Source organism: Capra hircus, chromosome 19, assembly GCF_001704415.2.
Source record: "Capra hircus breed San Clemente chromosome 19, ASM170441v1, whole genome shotgun sequence".
Lineage (NCBI taxonomy): Eukaryota > Metazoa > Chordata > Mammalia > Artiodactyla > Bovidae > Capra > Capra hircus.
The window spans coordinates 22871272-22891163 of NC_030826.1; the positions used below are offsets into that span (position 1 = coordinate 22871272).

At 61.6% G+C, this 19892-nt stretch overlaps 2 protein-coding genes across 4 annotated transcripts in view; one reads left to right on the plus strand and one right to left on the minus strand.

Annotated features, from left to right (window-relative positions):
• Nucleotides 205–4976, plus strand: HIC1 (hypermethylated in cancer 1). Of its 2 annotated transcripts, none has more exons than XM_018064408.1 (2): nucleotides 205–500; nucleotides 1968–4976. In XM_018064408.1, the coding sequence occupies exon 2, from the start codon at nucleotides 1988–1990 to the stop codon at nucleotides 4130–4132; it is 2145 nt and encodes a 714-aa protein (XP_017919897.1). In that variant the 5' UTR covers nucleotides 205–500; nucleotides 1968–1987; the 3' UTR covers nucleotides 4133–4976. The 2 variants fall into 2 exon arrangements, with proteins under 2 accessions (XP_017919897.1, XP_017919896.1); XM_018064407.1 differs by lacking the exon at nucleotides 205–500 and adding an exon at nucleotides 1299–1626.
• SMG6 (SMG6, nonsense mediated mRNA decay factor) overlaps nucleotides 5128–19892 on the minus strand; it is a 200781-nt gene continuing 186016 nt past the window's right edge. For both annotated transcript variants that reach the window (XM_018064405.1, XM_018064406.1), the window contains exons 16-19: nucleotides 13372–13525; nucleotides 10286–10497; nucleotides 9951–10032; nucleotides 5128–6816 (exon numbers count right to left, since the gene is read on the minus strand). In XM_018064405.1, the coding sequence (XP_017919894.1) occupies nucleotides 6686–6816; nucleotides 9951–10032; nucleotides 10286–10497; nucleotides 13372–13525 (579 nt within the window). In that variant the 3' untranslated portion in view covers nucleotides 5128–6685. The remainder of the gene's footprint in view (nucleotides 6817–9950; nucleotides 10033–10285; nucleotides 10498–13371; nucleotides 13526–19892) is intronic.

Sequence of the window (19892 nt, forward strand, 5' to 3'; positions counted from 1 at the left end):
CTCCTCCCTTCCACTGCCCCTTCCTTGAAGGCCGGACTTATCTGAATTGGGACAATGTCAGAATTTAGAAATATGTACACAGGAACATTCAGCTCAAAACCCCGGTTTTTGTGGGGCTCGAAGGTCCGGGGCTGGGGCCTCCAGGTGGACACATCTGGAAGGCTGAATCTGAGAACGGGCCCCACTCCTGGGTCCACTTCGGCATCTGCGAGCCTCCCTCCATCTCAGGTGCGCAGGAAGGAGGCCGTGGCTGTGCCGCGCAAAGTACCGCACGGCCGCGAGGTGGCGCCATAGCTGCAGCAGCGCCCGCCGGCCCGGGCCGCTCCAGATAAGAGTGTGCGGAAAGCGCGGCGGGGCTGAGACGCGACCAGGACGCGGGGAGGACGGACCAGCAGGACAGACCGACCGGGGGCCCGGCGGGCGGAGGGCAGCGCAGCGCAGCCACGTCCCCCCCTGGATCCGCCGGCAGCCGGGCCCGGGGCTTCCGACATGCCCCCCAGGTGGGTCCTAGGGCTGGGGACGGGGGAGGGACAGGGGACCCGAACAGCCCGGTCCTCGCGCGCTGGCCGCCTGGGGCGCATCCTCCGGCGCTGGCGCCCCCAACGCGGCTGGCGTTCAGGGCTCCGGGTGTCACCCCTAGAGGACTCAGGACCGCCGGGCCGCTGCTCTGCGCCGGGTTCACGGCGGGGTCAGCGGCCCGGGGCCGGCTCTGCCCGCACATGGGCTGGAGAGGCGAGGGGAAGGGAAGGGGAGCTGGCGGGCGGGGCTGGCAGGGGCGCTGCCCTGGCACAGCGCGGCGCCTGGCAGCGGGGCGGGTGGGGCGCCGACTAGGAGCTGCCACCGCCGCGGGGAGGGAAGCCCGGCCGGGCTGCGGCCGCAGGTAACGGGCCGCGCGCGAGGCCCTGGGGACTAGGCAGCGAATGGGGTCGGGCGGGCGAGCGGACGGCCGGGGAGCTTAGGGCTCGGTTCAGGCCCGGCGGTTGCTTGGCAGCCGAAATTGGGGGCCGAGAGGAAAAGCTGGGAGCCGAGGCACTGGGGCTGGCGCGCTCCTCCCGGCCTGTCTGAAGTTGGGAAACTTTTCCCCAAGTTTGGGGCGGCGGAGTTCCCGTGGAGAAGGGGCCGAGGGGAGCCGGGGAGGGAGGCGCCGGGCCCGCGAATGCAGAGCGGAGGCCGAGGCCGGGGCCGGGACGCGGGTGGGGCGCAGGCCAGGGTCAGGGCCGCAGCCGGCTGTATGCCGTGCCCGCCCGGGGCGCTGCCCCCTCCCTCCCCTGGGAGCTGCGTGGCTCCCCCCTCCCCCCCACCTGCTTCCTGCCTCAGCCTCCTGCCCCGATATAACGCCCTCCCCGCGCCGGGCCGGCCTTCGTGCTCTGCCCGCCACGGCAGCCGCTGCCTCCGCTTCCCGCGCCACGGCCGCCGCCCGGGGCCCCAACCGAGGGTCTGACAGCCCCCGGCCAGGGCGGCGGCACGGCGGGCACCGCATTGCCCTCCTCCGGACCTCTTCCCCCAACTGGGGCAACTTCTCTGGAGGCGGGAGGCGCTTTTTCACTCGGCTCCCTTGTATCCCACTTGGGCAAACTTCTCAGCCCTGAATGACTTTTCCTGAAGCGGACATTTTCCTCAAATCGGGTAACTGTTTCCACAAGGGTCGCTTCGCCGGAACAGTTTTCTCCTCGGAAGCCCCCAGAACCCAGGCAGAGTGCCCGGCTGCATCCGGGCCTGGGGGTGCCGGCCAGCCTGGCCTCCTCTCTGCCGGCTGGTCTCGGCTCCTTCTTCTGGTCTAGGCCGGCCGGCCCAGGCGCCCACTCTTGGAGGCCGCGGATTCTCCGCCAGTGCCCAGGCCGCCGTGCTCCATGCCCCTGCCCCTGCCCAGCTGAGGGGAAGGGGAAGTGCAGGGGAGAAGCGCCGGGCTGGGGGCAGGCAGCCAGCGCTCGGTGCGGCTCTGACCCCGCCGGTGTGTGTCCCCGCAGGAGAGTGTGCTGGGCAGACGATGCTGGACACGATGGAGGCGCCCGGCCACTCCAGGCAGCTGCTGCTGCAGCTCAACAACCAGCGCACCAAGGGCTTCTTGTGCGACGTGATCATCGTGGTGCAGAACGCCCTCTTCCGCGCGCACAAGAACGTGCTGGCGGCCAGCAGCGCCTACCTCAAGTCCCTGGTGGTGCACGACAACCTGCTCAACCTGGACCATGACATGGTGAGCCCGGCCGTGTTCCGCCTGGTGCTGGACTTCATCTACACCGGCCGCCTGGCGGATGGCGCGGAGGCTGCGGCGGCGGCCGCCGTGGCCCCGGGGGCCGAGCCGAGCCTGGGCGCCGTGCTGGCCGCCGCCAGCTACCTGCAGATCCCCGACCTCGTGGCGCTGTGCAAGAAACGCCTCAAGCGCCACGGCAAGTACTGCCACCTGCGGGGCGGCGGCGGCGGTGGCGGCGGCTACGCACCCTACGGGAGGCCGGGCCGGGGCCTGCGGGCTGCCACGCCCGTCATCCAGGCCTGCTACTCCTCCCCGGCCGGGCCTCCGCCGCCGCCCACCGCCGAGCCGCCGTCGGGCCCCGAGGCCGCTGTGAACACGCACTGCGCCGAGCTGTACGCCTCGGGCCCCGGCCCAGCAGCCTCGCTCTGCGCCCCGGAGCGCCGCTGCTCCCCGCTCTGCGGCCTGGACCTGTCAAAGAAAAGCCCGCCGGGCTCCGCGCCTCCCGAGCGACCGCCGGGGGAGCGAGAGCTGCCCCCGCGCCCAGACAGCCCTCCCAGCGCCGGCCCCGCCGCCTACAAGGAGCCACCGCTCACCCTGCCACCGCTGCCGCCGCTGCCCTTCCAGAAGCTGGAGGAGGCCGGACCGCCTCCGGATCCGTTCCGAGGTGGCGGCGGCAGCCCGGGATCCGAGCCCCCCGGCCGCCCCGACGGGCCCAGCCTCCTCTATCGCTGGATGAAGCACGAGCCAGGCCTGGGCAGCTATGGTGACGAGCTGGGCCGCGAGCGCGGCTCCCCCAGCGACCGCTGCGAGGAGCGCGGGGGGGACCCGGCCGCCTCGCCTGGGGGCCCTCCGCTTGGCCTGGGGCCGCCGCCGCGCTACGCGGGCAGCTTGGACGGGCCTGGCGCGGGCGGCGACGGCGACGACTACAAGAGCAGCAGCGAGGAGACGGGCAGCAGCGAGGACCCCAGCCCGCCGGGCGGCCACCTCGAGGGCTACCCGTGCCCGCACCTGGCCTACGGCGAGCCCGAGAGCTTCGGCGACAACCTGTACGTGTGCATCCCGTGCGGAAAGGGCTTCCCCAGCTCGGAGCAGCTGAACGCGCACGTGGAGGCGCACGTGGAGGAGGAGGAGGCGCTGTACGGCCGGGCCGAGGCGGCGGAGGTGGCCGCGGGGGCCGCCGGCCTCGGGCCCCCTTTTGGAGGCGGTGGGGACAAGGTGGCCGGGGCCCCAGGGGGCCTGGGCGAGCTGCTGCGGCCGTACCGCTGCGCGTCGTGCGACAAGAGCTACAAGGACCCGGCCACGCTGCGGCAGCACGAGAAGACGCACTGGCTGACGCGGCCCTACCCCTGCACCATCTGCGGGAAGAAGTTCACGCAGCGCGGGACCATGACGCGTCACATGCGCAGCCACCTGGGCCTCAAGCCCTTCGCGTGCGACGCGTGCGGCATGCGCTTCACACGCCAGTACCGCCTCACAGAGCACATGCGCATCCACTCGGGCGAGAAGCCCTACGAGTGCCAGGTGTGCGGGGGCAAGTTCGCCCAGCAGCGTAACCTCATCAGTCACATGAAGATGCACGCTGTGGGCGGCGCGGCCGGCGCGGCCGGGGCGCTGGCGGGGCTGGGGGGGCTCCCGGGCGTCCCGGGCCCCGACGGCAAGGGCAAGCTCGATTTCCCCGAGGGCGTCTTTGCAGTGGCGCGCCTCACGGCAGAACAGCTCAGCCTGAAGCAGCAGGACAAGGCGGCTGCGGCCGAGCTGCTGGCTCAGACCACGCACTTCCTGCACGACCCCAAGGTGGCGCTCGAGAGCCTCTACCCGCTGGCCAAGTTCACCGCGGAGCTGGGCCTCAGCCCCGACAAGGCGGCCGAGGTGCTGAGCCAGGGCGCACACCTGGCCGCCGGCCCCGACGGCCGGACCATCGACCGTTTCTCTCCCACCTAGTGCGCCTCTGGCCTCCGTGTGGCCCCGGGCGCGCCCCCCGGCGGCGCCGGCGGCCACCAGCAGGCGGGTGCCCCCCACCTCCCCGTGCCCGGACGACAGTAGCAGCCGCGGCAGCGTCGCCACAGGGTCGGCGGTCTCACCTGGCCTCACTGCTTTGTGCCTTAGCCCGGGGGTGGGGGTAGGGGTGGGGGAGGAAACCCCGGGACGGGGGTGGGTTGGGGGAAGGGAGATTTATATTTTTGATATCAGCTTTGACCAAAGGAGACCCCCGGCCCTTCTCCGCCTCTTCCTGTGGTTCGTCGGCCCCCACCTCCCGGCTCCGTGCTGCTCTTGTGGGGGGAGGGGTGCCACTGTTGGGGCGCTCCCAGCCCTACCTCCGGCCCTTGCGACCACACCCATTCTCACTGTGAATCTCCCCGCTGGGGTCGGAGCGTTGGGCAGAGCCGGGAGCGGGGAGGGGACTGAGCCGGCCGGAGGGCCCCCCGCCCCAGCCCCCGCCCGCCCCGGGACGGATAATGTGAAGTTCCTCATTTTGCACAAGTGGCACTAGCCCCAGGGCTCACCTTTCCCGCCCTCTGGAGTCAGAGGGCTGAGACCGCCCTGGCCTACCCGGTCTCCCACGCCCGCGGTGGTCCCCCCTCCCTTCCCTGGGGCCCCGGACCATATTTATTGCATGCGCCCTGGGCGGCCCCCCACCCCGAGCCCAGGCTGGGCTGGGCTGGAACGTGGTCTCTTTAGCTCCCTCCTCCTCGTTTGTATATTTCCTACCTTGTACACAGGCTCTTCCAGAGCCGCTTCCATTTTCTATACTCGAACCAAACAGCAATAAAGCAGTAACCAAGGACCCTGGACCCAGCGGCTCTCTTTGCCCTGCACAAGGAGCTGGGTGGGGAGCACGGGGGTGGGTGCTGGGGCCAGAAGCAGCACCCTCAGACAAGTGCAGTGGCTTGAACCTTCCCTCCCCAGCCCCAGAGACAGGTCAGCAACAGTTCAGGTATGTTTTATAACTAAAAATTTATTCAGGAAACAAAACCAGGGCTGCAAATGGAACAGAAAGGAGGGATGGGGGTCTCCCACCCACCCAGTCATTAACCTTCATCCTGGAGAAGGGATCTCAGAGAAGAGGCCAGGGACCCTATACCCCAAAGCCCAGTCTTCTGAGCCCTGTACCCTCAAATCATGGGCTGTGGCTCTCCTGCTCCCCATCTTTCTGGCCACATCTTTCGGGGAGGGCACTGCCTTGTTCCCATCATCTGGGCAGGCTGTGTAGTGAGTCAGGGGCCTCTGGGGGACTTCCCCACTGGTCCCATTAAAACTGACTCCTGGCTTCACCTCCAAACCCTGTCTTCCCCTAAGTCTTCCTCCAGCCCTGTCCCTGGCTTGGGGGGAGAACACAGCCCCGGTAGGAAGCCTCCAGAGGGAGACTGAACACAGGTGCCAGCTAGAAGCAACAAAAAATTCCAAGCATAGCCAGAAGGCCCCTGCACCTTCCAGGGCAGAGCTAGAAATGAATGGGGTGCAAACCCCAGGTCAGGCAATGCTCCTCGTGGGCACTGGCCTGCCCTACCCTGACTAGTCTGAGCATTGCTCAGAGCACAGGGGCCTGGGAAAGGAGGTCAGGGGCAGGAAAGCTACATTAGGTTCCTGCCACAGGTACCACAGCAGAGTCAGAGAAGCTCCATGGCAAGGGACTGAGGGGCCAGGAAGGTGAGAGGGAAGGACTAGAAAGGGGGGAGGAGGGGGGTGGCTCAGGAGGGAGAGCTGGGAAGAAATTTTGTGAAGCAGGAAGAGAGCAAAAGGAAGGCCACTGAGGGGAGAGGGAGCAGGCAAAGGCAACCCAGGGGGCATGGGCCTGAGCGGGCAGAGGGCCCTTCCCTACAGACCCATGACCAACTGAGGGGAGAGCAGGTGGCAAAGCACAGGGGACCCAGGGGGCAGGGCAGGGAGAAGAGCAGCGGGGCGGGGGGAGAAGAGGTGAGGGCCTAGGGCTGCTGTTCGGACATGGTGTTCAGAACCCAAATGGGGTCTCTGGGGGTCAAACAGGCATTAGGGACCCTGACAGACCTCCTGGGTACTCTCCTCATGACCAAGGCCTCTTGGGACACTTTCGGGTCAGGGCTTCTGAAGACTGAGGGGCCCCATGGTTTCACCTGCATCTGATGGAAATGCTAACCCCGCCCTGCGTCATCTCCAGCTGAGAAAGTGGCTGCATCTCCGGGCTAAGAGGCCTTCCGCTGGCCCTTGATCTGGACAGGGGGAGGGAGAAAGGCTGGGCATGGGGCAGCCCATCTGGCTCGCCCGCCTGCCATCACTGCAGCCAGCCACCTCCCTGCTAAATCCTGGCAGCCCAGGAGGGTCCCAGCACTTCCGCCCACCCTTAGGAAGGGCTCTGTGAGGAGCAGCTCCCCCACAGCACGGCCACGGCGTGGGTTGGAAGAGGATGGTTTATTGTCTGGGTGGACTGGTGGCTCAGGCGCGTGGGCGTCTTCTGTGCTACACCGGGCACCTGGCGGCCTTCTCAGGAGCGCTTCCGTGGGGGGCGGCTGCGCCCCCTCAGCCCACCTGGGCCCACGTGAGGAAGGCTGGGATGTCCCGCACAGGCACGTTCCTGGTCAGCGCCTTCACACGCAGGTTCCGGTCGTCCGTCAACAGCACCACCTCCCTCAGCAGCCGGATGGGCTCCTCTGTGGGCACGAGAGAGCACGGGGACTCAGAGAGCAGGACGGGGAGGCCCTGGCTGCCTCTCCTCTTCTGGAGGGGAAAGCAGTCCGGGGGGCTCAAGGCCAACCATTTCTTGGCCCTCCCACAGGGCCTTTCCCTCACGCAGACCATGAGCAGAGGGCGCCCTCCCCTGCGGGCTGAGGGAGGGCCGTCATGGGCCTGGGCTGGCCTTCTGTTATGCACTCCTGCCTCCGGCATGGGACTGGGCTGCCTCATGCCCTGTGAGCCCCCAAGCCGACCAGCCTCTGCAGACCCCTCTTCTCAGGACTCTGAGCTGAGGCAGCAGAAGCAGCCTCCTGTCCCTTCTGACTGCAGGGCTAGTTCTGGGCTCATAAGACTCTCTTCTGCATTATCTTGCCCGCCCCAAGGCCAGTAGCCTGATGTAGGAAATGCAAGATGGAATATGAAACGTATCCAGGGCTCCCAGGATGTGAGGAGGGGTGCTAGCTCTGAAGAGAGGAGAGCAAGGGTCCCCCGGCAGAGGCCAGCCAAGCTGGCCCTGAGGCTAGAGCCCAGAGATTCCCACCACTGAATAAAAGTAATCCACGTCTGTGGTATAAACCTTTTAAGCACAGAACAAGGAAGGTAAAGTTGACTGTCCCCCTGCCGCCCCGTGAGCTTCCTCATGTCTCTGTCTTGTCCCAGGGTAAGCTGTGTATGTTTCCAAAATTTCTTTATGCACATTTACAAGCATAGATACTTGTCATATAAGCTTTTTTTCCTGTAATGCTACAGTCATACTAGCTGTACTTCACTGAAATTCTAAAGATCTATGTCAGCACAAACAGCGCCTCCATTCCTTTTAGATGATCTTTTTTTTTAAAGCAGGATGTCTTTCCCCCCAATTCCTTAACCTTTTAATACTAATGTATCGGGGAGAATTTAAACTGGGGCCAAGGACTCTCACAAGTGACATCCCACCCCCGCTAAGGTCCCCCGGGGGGCAGGTCCACTCCTCATCCCCAGGCAGGCAGGCAGTGAGGCCCAGGAAATGTCCTGCAGGGCTTCCTGACCACGGGGGCCTGGTGGGGCTGGGGGACTGCAAATATCCGTGTCAGACCTGAGCAGTTTCAGGCTTGCCAGCTCCAGGCAGGGAGGCTGCGAGCTGGCTGTCAGCCTTGGGAGGAGTCTGGGGGAAGAGGGAGGAGAGGCTCGTGGGGTTGATGGTGGTGAGAGAAGGGGAGCGGCGGAAGGAGGGTGTGGTGGGAGGTGAGCGGCCGTGGCGGACTGAGAGGGCGAGGAAGGCGGCCGTGGGGAGAGGAGATGCTCTGAGACGCCCAGCAGGTTGGGGGGGGGGGTGGGCGGGGCGGGGTGACGGGCAGTGCCCTGTGGGGCTCGCAGCAGGCGGCCTGGGTCTGTCCACGGCCCCACTGCTCCTGCCCTGGGACTCAGACCAGGCGAGTCCCAGGCCTCACGGCAGCCAACCGAGGCCCGGAGTTGCTGGCAGGGGTCTTCAGGGGTTTCTGTGGATACTTTGAGACATTTTGAACAATAAACATCCTCTGTTTTGACACTGGTAACTTCACTTTGTTAGAAACCAGAGACTGTCATCCTGTCAGGCCCCATCCGCCATAATCCACATGATTTTAAAATTCAACATCGTTTACACATAAACATTTGGTGATGGTTTCTCTGTGAATCTGACAAGTTAATCTGCTAAGAATTCACACTGACAAATGGGGTTTGATTACACCAGCCCTTGCTGATGTAATTCTGATAGGGGCGGTCCCCAGGATGCCAATGGGTTCCTGTAGGCTGTTGGGGGTGAAGTGGGGGCTGGGGAGACTAGGGCCAAAGCCAAAATGTGTCTCTGCTGAGAAAGAAACAGCTCTGAGGCTGGGTGGGGCCACAGCGGTATCTGAACCGTACTTCCCAACAAGGCCTTCTGCAGTCCGGCCGACCTTGCCCTCAGAAGGTGCCCCTCCAGGAAGCTGCCTGGGAGCAGAGCCCCACCCCTCCGCTGGGCTCAGTGGGGCTCCTCTTTGCCCCCTGAATGCTCCGGATCTGCCCCTTAGGGACGGTGCAGGCGTACCACGTAGCTGGGGCCCTCTGAGGAACAGCAGCTGTGGGCGCGTCACCCGCCTCAGGTACAGGGCTGTGGGCGGCATGGGCGGTGCTGAATCGGCGCGAGGAGGCTGGAGGGAAGGCAGTCCCGGGCCCGCCGGGCAGCAGGGCGGGGAAGCCAGCAGAGATGGGCTGGGCGACCTCAACGCAGAGAAGAGGACAAGAAGGCTGCAGACATGCAGACAGGAGACCAAGAGCTGGGAATTATCAGCTGTGCAGATGACACTGAGCTGGAGAGCCTAGGAATTCCTTCCCGAAGAAGAAAGGGCTGGAGTCCCGGGAGCCAGGAGCAACACCTGAGCCTCGCTGACTCTCAGAGGCCAGCTCAGGCAAGAGACAGTTCTGGGATGAGGGTAAGGTGCTCAAGCACCCCGAAGAGAGTCTCTGACCTGACAGGCTTCTGCTCACCAAAAGGGTTCTGAAAACCGGGCTGAGGGCTCCATCTGCAAGGTCCCACCTGCCTCCAAAGTGCTATGTCACACAACCAGAGAGACAGGAAGAGAAGGACCACTACTAGCTGGGGAAGTACTTCCACCCTGGCCTGATACAGGGTGAACATTCACGGATGAACTGAGAGGGTGAGCATGGCCAAGGACAGGGAGGTGGGGCCCTAGGGACCGCTAGGGACTGTCCTCAGCGGCAGAGGGCTGGGCTCAGGAGACCATGGCCGGAATAAGCTACAGTGAATCATAGAGACATTCTTGCTGTCAGAGAACTCACTGAGGACCCAAGAAAGGAAATGGATGCATGCAGAGGAGGAAAGTTCGCTGCCTGAAGCCCAGCTTCCTGGGCGAGGCCCGTCCTTAGCTGGCTGAGGCTCCACCTGAGGCTGGGGGAGTCGGGGGTGGGGTCTGACTTCCAGCACGGGGCAGTGTGTGCTGGGGAGGAACTGGGTTGGCCTCAGGCTTGTATCAGGCCTCATCCCTGATTTTTACACTTCCCAGGCCAGAGTCAGGGAAGGGACCTAGGGCTGAGGCAGGCAGGACCAGGCAGGGAGGGAAGGGAAGGTCCCGAGGGGGAGGGAGCGCACTACCTTTGCTGGTGGGCATGAAGTCCTTCGCCTTGTCTTTACAGTAGTGGAGGCAACAGGAGAGGATCAGGTCATCGTTGTTACCCTGGAAGAAGACAGGGTGAGTGCCGCTGGGGTCACATCTCAGTGGCCCGCCCATCCACGCCCTGGACCTGCTTGGCCAGGTCCCACTGTGCTGAGAGTTACCCGGGGGACAAGGAACCCCCTCCTGGGCCTCGATGGCGGATGCCCCCTAGGGGCAGGAGGTCCAGGCTGGGGGGCCTGCCTTGAGCCCCTCCCTCCCAGGGCCCCTGTTCTGAAGGCTGGCTCGAGCGCTCCCGTTTTGCCCTGGGTCTCACCAGCTGGCCAGTGATGTCCTCGCTGCGGAAGGCGATGGATTCGAGTTCATTGCCACGGCTGGTCAGGGCCCGCAGGCAAGAGTCCCGACTCTCGAATCGCCGCTCGAGGAACTCAATGGACTTCCGGGCCTTTTCCTGCACCACGCGGGCATAGCCCCCGGCCCGGTGGTCTGTCTCCTGCCCCTTGGCTAGGCCGTCCAGCTCATTGATCACTGAGGAGACACAGTCCCACAAGGAATCAGCCTCAACAATCATGTCTGTCTTGTCTGTCTGCGCCTGAGGCCTTGCTTTCGCAGGCAGCTTCTACCCGACCCCGGAGGCCACGTGGCCCCACAGGAGTCTTCCCATGAAACTGGGGGCCCTTGGCAGGCAAGAAGTGCCCTCGATGTTCCAAGTGTTCTCTCCTTTTTCTGCCTCTTCCCCTGGGCCCCACCCTTCTCCTGGGAGGAATTTACAGGGATTTTCTGGAGCTGCTGTATTCAGAGGAAGAAACCTGGCCCCTCCATCACATTCCTCAGTTATAGAATCAAATCAAGAGGGTCCCTCAGGAGAGGCAAGGGTATGCAGCAGCTAGAGGGAGAGGGGCACCCTCCCTCATCCACCCGGGCCCCCAGCTGTTCTATGCCTGTCCTTGGCAGAGCGCAAGGAGGTCACGGGGTGGGAAGTGGGGTCACGGCCTCACATGCAGGGACCCTGCTAGTCCCCTGAACTAGGCACTTCGACCTCCTCTGATACTGCACGTGTGTGTGTGTGTGCGTGTGTGTGTGTGTGCCTGCCTATGTGTCTGGGACATGGCTTCATTTTCTGGTGAAGATTCTTTCCAAAATTCCAGCCAAGAGCCTGAGGTCAAGTGGGAAATATGCACTCCTTGGGGGCTCCGGGGAGAGTTTGGGGTCTGAGGCCTCTCCTCAGCAGTGATTCATGGCTCGGGGAGTCGGCGTGAGCATGCTGTTCCATGGTGAGCCTGGCACTCACTGTCTGGGTATTCAGAGACACTTTCTGGAAAGGGCCCATGTGGGAAGACGAACACACACACACACACACACACACACACACACACACACACACACACACACACACACCCATGCCTTCAGCAACCTGAAGCTGCAGCGTCCACACGATGTATGGCTGAGGTTGCGGAGTAGTGGTGGCTGAGTGTATGGTACACCAAACAGAACATCAAACGTGAAAAACTAGTATTCTATCCCAAAATCTGCTTTCCTGCTTCCAAACTAAACAGGCTTCAAAGGGGAAGCTTGTTTGTGCTTCTGCACCAGGCGGGGCTTCTTGATGCTGGGGTCAGGCCTAAGGAGCATGGAGCAGGTTAAAGAGCACAAGAGACAAGCGGGGAGGCTGTCAGCTTAACCCTCTGTGCTCTGGGCACAGGGCAGGGGCCCGCTCTCCTGTGACAGAGCTGGCATTTCCCGGCGCCCCTGAGGGCTGACAATTCCATAGCTGCCATCTCCTCTGGGCCCCCTTATATATTTGCTCCCTCCCCACATAATCTGGCTTCCCCCACTGGCCTGTAAGCTCGCCAAGGCCAAGGGCTGCAGCTCTGCCTTTCATGGGCGCCCTTGGGAACAAGGAGACGGAGCACATGGTGGGCCCCATCGGTGCTGGTGACCAAGAACTCGTCGGGCTGGGGTGGTGTCTGAGGCTCCTTCCAAGACTTAGGTGAGCAGCCTGAGACGTGGCCGCCTCTCAATTACCCCATTTCCTGACCATCCAGCAAAGAGCACCCAATTCACTTTCTTACTCCTGAAAATCTCCTGGGCAGGCGGGCACAGGGACTTGCTCTCCTGAAAGCTGCCCCACCCGGGACCCGGTGAGGGCAGAGGGGTGGCTCCAACAACACGAGGGTCTGGCTCGGCCCTGGGGAGACAAGCTGCTCTACTTCTGAAGAACAGAAAACCTTCCCGTGGGTCTCAGGGCCTGGGCTGAAGAGGCTCTGGCCAGGCCACATGGGGAGGGGGAAGGAAGACAGGGAGGGTGGAGGCGGGCCGAGGGCCGCTTCAGTGCCAACATTCTCAGGTGGTGCTAACGTGTTTCCCACAACCCCCCAGGGTTCTACAGCCTCTGCAGGGGCGGATGTTTCCTGCCCTTTGTTTCCACCCTCATCTGGCACTAAGACACTGGGGACTGGGAGGGAAGGCCCAATGGAACATCTTGGCATGGATGTCAGAGGTGGCTTGGCAGGCAGACGGCCAGTCTGGCAGACCGTCCAGAGGCCAGGGCTTCCAAACTTGCTCCAAGTGGCTGCTGAGAGGGGACGTTAAGCAGCCCTAGCTTCCCAGTCGTCTTCCAGACCCCCTCCCTCCAGAGGACAGCTCTCAGCGCTAGCGGCTGTATGAGTTGTACAGACAGAAGCCCGGGGCCCCTCCTGAAGCCGACCCACCACAGGGCTCTGAGAACCAGGGGTGCCTTAGACAGTCCCTGGAGATGGCCCAGCTGGGCTCCTTTGGCCTGAGGGTGGAAGTGCGCGAGCCGGCCCTGAGACGCTGACCCTGTACCAGCAAACAGCGACCAGACAGTGGTGAGGGCCCAAGTGGCAGGAATCCACAGGCGGGAGCCATGGGCTTGTGCTGGAGGGCCTCCATCAGCCTGGCCTTAGGGTGACACTGGAGAGAATAACGCTACCTCGAACCAACAGAATGATCGTGAAAAGCTACGAGCCCATCAGACCAAAGGCATCTAACCACTTCAAAATCCTCCCAGCCTCCCTGCCAGACCACCCAGCAGCACTGCCGTTATCTGCCAGGGCTGAGTGTTTACCAATAACGGGAACCAGCTTTGCTGTTTTACTGCGAGCTTTATAAGGATAAAAACAAGGGCTGGGCTCGGGCAGCCTCTGGTTGCTGGGACACAGGAGTCCATTTGCTCAAGCAGTTTAAGCCACGGATCAGCCATAATAATTCGAACTGCTTTGATTATTAAACAGTCTCCCTTGCCCCACGCATTCCCAACTTCCCTCCAAATCCTGTCTTACACACACGGCGGGGCTCTGCCTGCCGGGCCCCCGGGCTGCGGCGCGTGCGCGCAGAGGGGCCTCGCTGCGCATGTGCAGGGCGGGCCCGGCCCTGACTCACCGATGAGGGGCACCACCAGGATGTAGTTCCTGCTTTCCAGCAGCTGTGCCAGGCTGGCCAGGTGGTCAATGAAGCCGTTGGTGTCTGGTACGAGGAACAAGGGTCTGATCTCGAGCTCCATCTGCCTCACGTGACTCTGGTCCTCCAGGACAGCCTACGGGGACACAGAGTGGTGGATGAGCAGGCCAGTGCTGAGCAAGCCCGGGCCCTGACTCTTCCGTGTGCATCAGCACCCTGCCCCCTCAGCCTCAACCCCTGCTCCAGAGGGACAACCAGCCCCCCGTGGGGCTGGCCCAAGACAAACCCACGGAGACCACAAGGCTTGGGGAACAGGGTGTGACTAAAACCCCATGTGGGACTGAGAAGGGACCCTGATGGCATTCAAAATAAAGGGGCTCTGAAAGGAAGACCTGGGGCTAAAAATTAACAAGGCGCAGGAGAGTGGCTTCACACACGTTACTGAGAATACAGGAGGTACTTCTTAATCTAGATATTTTAGACACACACATATACTCAGACAGAATTTGTCATTTCCACTTACTTCACTGTGTAGTTAAGAAAGAAAGAAAAAAAAAGAACCACCCCAAAACCTATGCAAAAAAAAGTGATGCTGACAACTAATAATTGACAACACCGTCTCCCAGAGTGGCAGGAGTCCACACAGAGGGACAGATGACATCCCAAGTCACATGTCTGTAGAGAATGCCGTCTGGACTGACGGGAATGAAGACCGTCTTCCCCCGAGCAGCCGGGTGCTCCCTAGGCAGGGGTCGTCTGTGTTCCGCCCGTGCTGCTTTGCCACAACTCTGCACAATCTATACTGCTTGTTTACTTGGTGTTTTTCTTTAGATGGACTTCAAGTCAACTCACTTTTGTGGCTCAGCAAATAATATACGTGGTATCAGGAGTCTGAGCGCCCAGGCATGTTTACCAGTTCAAGCTGAATTTCCGCAGTAAGGAGTCAGCGTGTCTCCTACGCATCACTAAAAAAACCCCTCGGGCAGCACCAGTGGTCTGGGCAGCACACCTCGGAAAGCTCATGGCCTGGAGCTTGTCAGTCTTACATGTTCCCATCTTTCAGGGTCGCTTCCAAACCCATTTGGAAAAGCCCAGCTTTCTCAAGTCTGACAGGGCACGCGTGGCGGAGGCCCTGGGAGATAGGCTCTGGGTCCACCTGTCACTAGGGGCCTGATCACTCTCTGGCTGCTTCGTCTTCTGGGGACCATGGCCAGGAAGCAAGCTGGTTTGTGGGCATCTGCCCAGACCCCGTGCCCCCATGTGTGGAGCTGGAGAACACCAAACCAAGCCTGGCAGGGGCCCGGCGCACAAGTCCCAGCCCTGCCCTGCCCTCCTGTGGCCTCCTGCCACACACCAACTTGCAGGCACACAGACACGAGCCCCGAGCAGGGGAGGAGATGTGCGTGCCAACTGAGATGGGGCCCATGGGCTGGGCCCTGGCCACTAACAGTCAGTGAGGAAGGTGTTCAGGTTTCGCTGGCAGTGACAGTAAAACTGAAAGGGCATGCCTCCGAACGCCGGGGGTGGCGCCTCTGTGACCTGCTGGGGACCTTTCCCTTTGAGTAAGTCGCTGCTGCCACTGCCACCAGAGCTGGTGGAAGGCACAGGGCGCCGGCGGGCATGAGAAATGTGGCCCAGGGGCTTGCCTGCAGTCTCCTGCGGCTCTCACTTGGGGAGGGAAAGCACCTGGCCTGCGGGCCACCTTCCCAGGAACCAGGGTCCCCGGCCCTCGCCCTGGGGCTGCCAGCCAGTGGGTGACACACATTCCATCGAACTCAGCCTGGGCATTTTAAAAATATTACTTCTCAGTGTGAGTGAGTCGACACAGAACACATGTGATGGCGTGGGTATTTTGTGAGGATAAGAAACGGTCCCCGCTCAAGCTCAGCAAACACCCCAGCCTCTCCTCATGGGTGGGGCTCCAGCCTCTGCTCCCGCCACCCCTCTTCCCAGGTCTCAGGGCTCTCTAGCTGCCTTTCCACTGCCAGGAACGTACTCGCGGTGTCCCGGGCCCCCAGACCTTTGTCTTTCTTGGTGAGAAGCGGCAGGATGAGCCCTCTTGTCGGGTTTGCCTGAGGATGGCATCTCTGCCGCTGCCTCCCCTGCATAGACCCGTCACGTCTTAGTTTTCCTGCCTCCAGAAGTGACCCTCCGGCCCTCAGGCTGACCCTAAGGAAGTGGCACTAGCTGCCCTTTCTACCCTGTGGGAACAATGAGCTCCCAAGACCTCGGACCAGCCTTCCTCACCGGGGGGGGGCGGGGGCCCTTAGGCCAGGTGGCTGAGGGAGGCGGGGGGCTGAGCCTGCTTGGGTGTTTTGATGACAGGACGGAAGAAAAATCTAGGCACAAGGTCCAGGGAAGCGAGCGCCGTCTGAGTTCCTTGAGTGCTGGCTCAGGGCCAGAAAGGTGAACGGAGGCCACGGCGTCGTGGGGAGGTGGCAGCCTGGCTGGGTCCCCGGGGTGGGTGGGACCGAGCTGCTGAGGGTGGTCGGGGCTGTGCTGCCACCATCCGGTCCCGGGGACACCCGCGGACAACTTCCCTTAACCTGGTTTCTGCCCAGTGACTCACCGCACCACTGCTTCCTGTTCCCCACATGCCCTCCTGGGTCTCAGGAGATTCGATGAAGCTGCTCCCCCTTCTTTTGGGGATACCAGTAGGCCTCTGGGGGGGGGTCATGCCTGGGTCATGACACTAGCCCAGCCCCCTTAAGAGAATTCAGACGAGGAAGGATTGGGAATCGCAGGCCCTTGTCTGTGGGTGTCGGTGTTTCCGGTCCTCTGAGTGGCGCTGTGTGTGTGCGTGTGTGTGTGTGTGTGTGTGTGTTTAGCATTTGCCCTCCCAACTTTTCCAGATTTTACCCGTCAGATTCCTGGCAGCTGTGCACGGCGCCTGTGCCGGCCGTCACGTCCCACTCTGATCCCTGGGTCGCACGGTGAGAGAAGGACACAGGATGCGCAGGGAGTGAAAAAGTGATGTCGGTGGGGCGAGTGCCAAGTCCCCACTCAGAGCCATGGGACGCTCGGGGAGAGGGGAAGCATGCTGTCGCGGAGTTCAGAGGCCGGTAGTGAGATTTATTTTTGTTTGTATGAGCAAAAAGCTGCAGAAGCCTCTGGTGGGGGTGAGGGGGGCGCAACTGGAATGCTGTGATTCAGACAGACTGGCCCTGGCCCGGAGTCAAGTGTGCTGACCCGGAAGGAGAGGTCCTTAGGAACCCTTCTCGTTGCGGCGAAGGCTGGGCCGCAGTGGTCCTCTGATGCAGAGCTGGGAACCCTAGGGAAAGCGTGGACATGCTGGATCAGACCAGGGGTGACAGGGACCATGAAGTCATCCAGTGTGAAGAAGGAAAGAAGCTAACTGTGTCTGAAGGCACTCAGTAACTGACTTTCTCTGAAGCCCAGAGGCACCCTGGCGCAGGCTAGTGGGGACCTGGGAGGGGGCTGGTCCACAGCGACATCTGAGGAGGAAGCTACAGGGCCGGGGTCCCCAAGAAGGGCTCCTTCACAGGTTAAGTTCCTCCTTCGACGTGCTGGGGATGACTGGGGGAGGCTGACCTTTTTAGAAAGTTGAGACACTGAGAGTTACAAATAAAGCCACCGCCGTTAGTTCACATGGGAGTCGTGGAACTGGAGGAGCTCGGGTCACAGAGCAGTGCCAGGTCAAGAGCAGGCCTTCCTTCTGCTCAGGGCTCCACAGGGACTGCAGCCACAGGCTGATGGGACTGTTGATCCCTGGGCCTCTCTGGCCAGACCAATGTCTTCACCAGAAATGAGAAGTGTGGTAACACAACGAATTTCCACGCTCATCCCGTGTCTGAAAGTATCTAGCTAGATGCCTGATATTAGTAACAGCCAATTTCAGTTTCCGTTCTTCCTGCCCAACTCCATTTTTCACCTTTTATATATCCAGTGGGGGTGACTATCTGGGGCAGCCACTAGGGAGCAGAGCTGGGGATGGCGAGGCGATGGACTGCTGATCTCTGTTATGAGATTCACGGTGCTCTTTTTCCTTTAACTAAAGTTATATGGAATATTTAACTATTTAAAGTTAAGTGGAGGTATTTTTTAAAAAATTAAAAAACCTGGAAAAATGGGAATGAAATATAAACTAGGAAAAGCTGGTGAGATATCACCGGCATTGCAAGCAGACATTCCTGTTTTTGGGGACACACTGTGCAACATGTGGGGTCTTAGTCCCCCAACCAGGGGCTGAACCCACGCCCTCTGCAGTGGGAGCTTCCAGTCTTATCCACTGGCATTCCTTCCTGAGCTGCAGAAATCCATGGGTGCAGATACTGCATCTGCTCCACAAAGCAGCCTGGGTCACTGGCTTCCCTTAGCATCTTCATTGCAGGGGGGTTGCTCATGGGAACATTTCTGCTTAGGATCCCTTCTCTGGATATTCAGAGTCGGTACCACAGAGCTTAACATATACTTGCCGTCTTTTTCAAGGTTATAATTATGATGACTTGCCTGCTACTTCTTGCTGCCCTTTCAATGGACAGGGAGTGGCAGGGCCAAGCATGCCAACCCTGGGCTTGCTCCAAGCAGCAGCCCAAGGGTATTTTGGCCGAAAAGCCTGACCTCTCTCAGGATGACAGCCCCCTGTGGATGCTGCCGGAGCCAGAGAGGTGCGAGTGGCTGAAGCGAGCTCTGGGATGGGCGTTTGCCCAGCTCCACGGGCTGCTGTGCCTTCCTGTCCTGGCGTGAACGTGCCCCTGGCTGGGTAGTGCGCTGGCTCCCGCCCCGTCTCCGACAGTTAGGAGCCAGGGCTGAGTGTCCGCCTTCCGCTGGATTCCATACAGGTGTGGGGGCTCTGTGTATGCCCCATTGTTCCACAGCGCCGCCCCCCGCAGCTGGGTGGCAGTGTGAATGGGCTGCAGCTATATTTAGCATGAAACTCCTGGGGCCGTCACAAAGGAATGACCGCATCTTCAGGAGGGTGGGTGGGCGGGAAGGGGACAGGGGAGCAAAGCTATTTTCAGAACACATGTCATTGCTGGCTACGGAGCAAGGCTGTGGCCATAACGCCGAGGGAAACAATAGCTGTGGCCAGAGGAAGAGCCTGTTATGTTTCAGGTGGGATGTTTGCAACTGCTCAGGAAACCTGACCCCGCCCGACAGCAGCACAAATCACAGCAGAGCCTCGTGGAGGCAGAGAGGAGGCGGGGGATTCACAGGGCCAGGGTGAGGTGCCAAGAGGCCACGCCTCGAGCCCAGAGGAGGATTTTCAGCGACTGCTGTGCCCTGGGGGCCTGGTTAGGAATGAAACACTTCTGACCAATTTCCCAGACAAACCAGGCCCCCTGCTTTGGTCTCTGACACCTCCCGAGAAGGGCAATGGGAACAAAAGGAACTCGGCAGAAGGCAGCAAGGTGGGCACAAGCAGGGCAAGATGCAGAGCCGCCTTGGGCAGTGGGCGAAGGCTGGGCTGAACCGAGAAGGCGGTCTCGAAGCCTTCCCTGGGTGGGCGGACTTGGCCCCCAGCACCCAGGGCCCGGCCTGGGTGCTGAGGCTCCAGCTGCACAGGTCCTGAGAGCTGCCCACACCCCTTTCCTGACCTCCAGCCGGCCCCACTCACCAGCCTCTGTGCAACGCCGGAAGCGGGGAGGGACAGGCTGCGGAGGAGGCCAGGCCTCGCCTCCCCCCATCCCGCAGCTGAGCGCAGGCCCAGGGGTCTAGGTGGGAGCGGGGGAAGAGGGGGTGTGGCTCCGGCCCCAGATCTCAGTTGGACTTTACAGCCAGCATGGGGGCCGGGAGGGTTTTTTCCAACCCCATCTTCATATCCCCTTCCCCAAACATGTGTGGTTCCTGTTTTGCTGCATCTGTAAAAGGCGCTGGGAGCTGGGGACCTGCCTTACACCTCTTGGTTAACACCCCTGGAGACGGAGGGGGTTCGGAGCCGTGTAATTTACAGCCCATCTCCCCGATCTTAATTCACCCGATGCTCCTCTCTTCCTTATTGTATTAGTGTGACCAGGTACCTGCCAACAATAATGGCCTCTCCAGCTAGGAGCCTCTCCCCCACTCCCAGGACAATTTATACCTTTTCCTTGGGATTTTCCCCCCTTAAATTAAACAAAAAGAGGAAAAATAAGAAAAGGTTAACATGGGTTTGGAGCACTGCAGCCCCGTAGTTCTGGGCAGGGAGCCAATGGCCTGAGGGCACACACATGTGTGTGCTCTCCCAGAAGGGCCTTCACCGGCCCTGTTTTACAGCCACCTCGGCACAGACTCCAGGGTTCACGCATATGGCCAGACAGATGTGTCTGGCTTACGTTCAAGGCTGGAAAATGAAGAATTATGGAAGTGAAGGGCCCCGGGCATTAAAGGGGGGCGGGGAGAAGGGAAGGGGGGAATTTTTTCTCTGCTGAGAAATCCTCCTGTGGCCGTGAGGCTGGAGGAAGAGGGCTGACAGGAGGCAGGCCGCCAGCAGCGGCGCATGTGGGGCCTGCTCTTAAAGGGGCCCTAGCTGCCCGGCCTGACAGCCCGCAGCAGGCCCTTGG

Excerpts from the sequence above, each read along its gene's own strand:
- HIC1 (XM_018064407.1), top strand. The coding sequence starts at position 1,590 with ATGACTTTTCCTGAAGCGGACATTTTCCTCAAATCGG. Across the intron at positions 1,627-1,967 it reads GGACATTTTCCTCAAATCGG|GAGAGTGTGCTGGGCAGACG; the intron begins GTAACTGTTTCC and ends GTGTCCCCGCAG.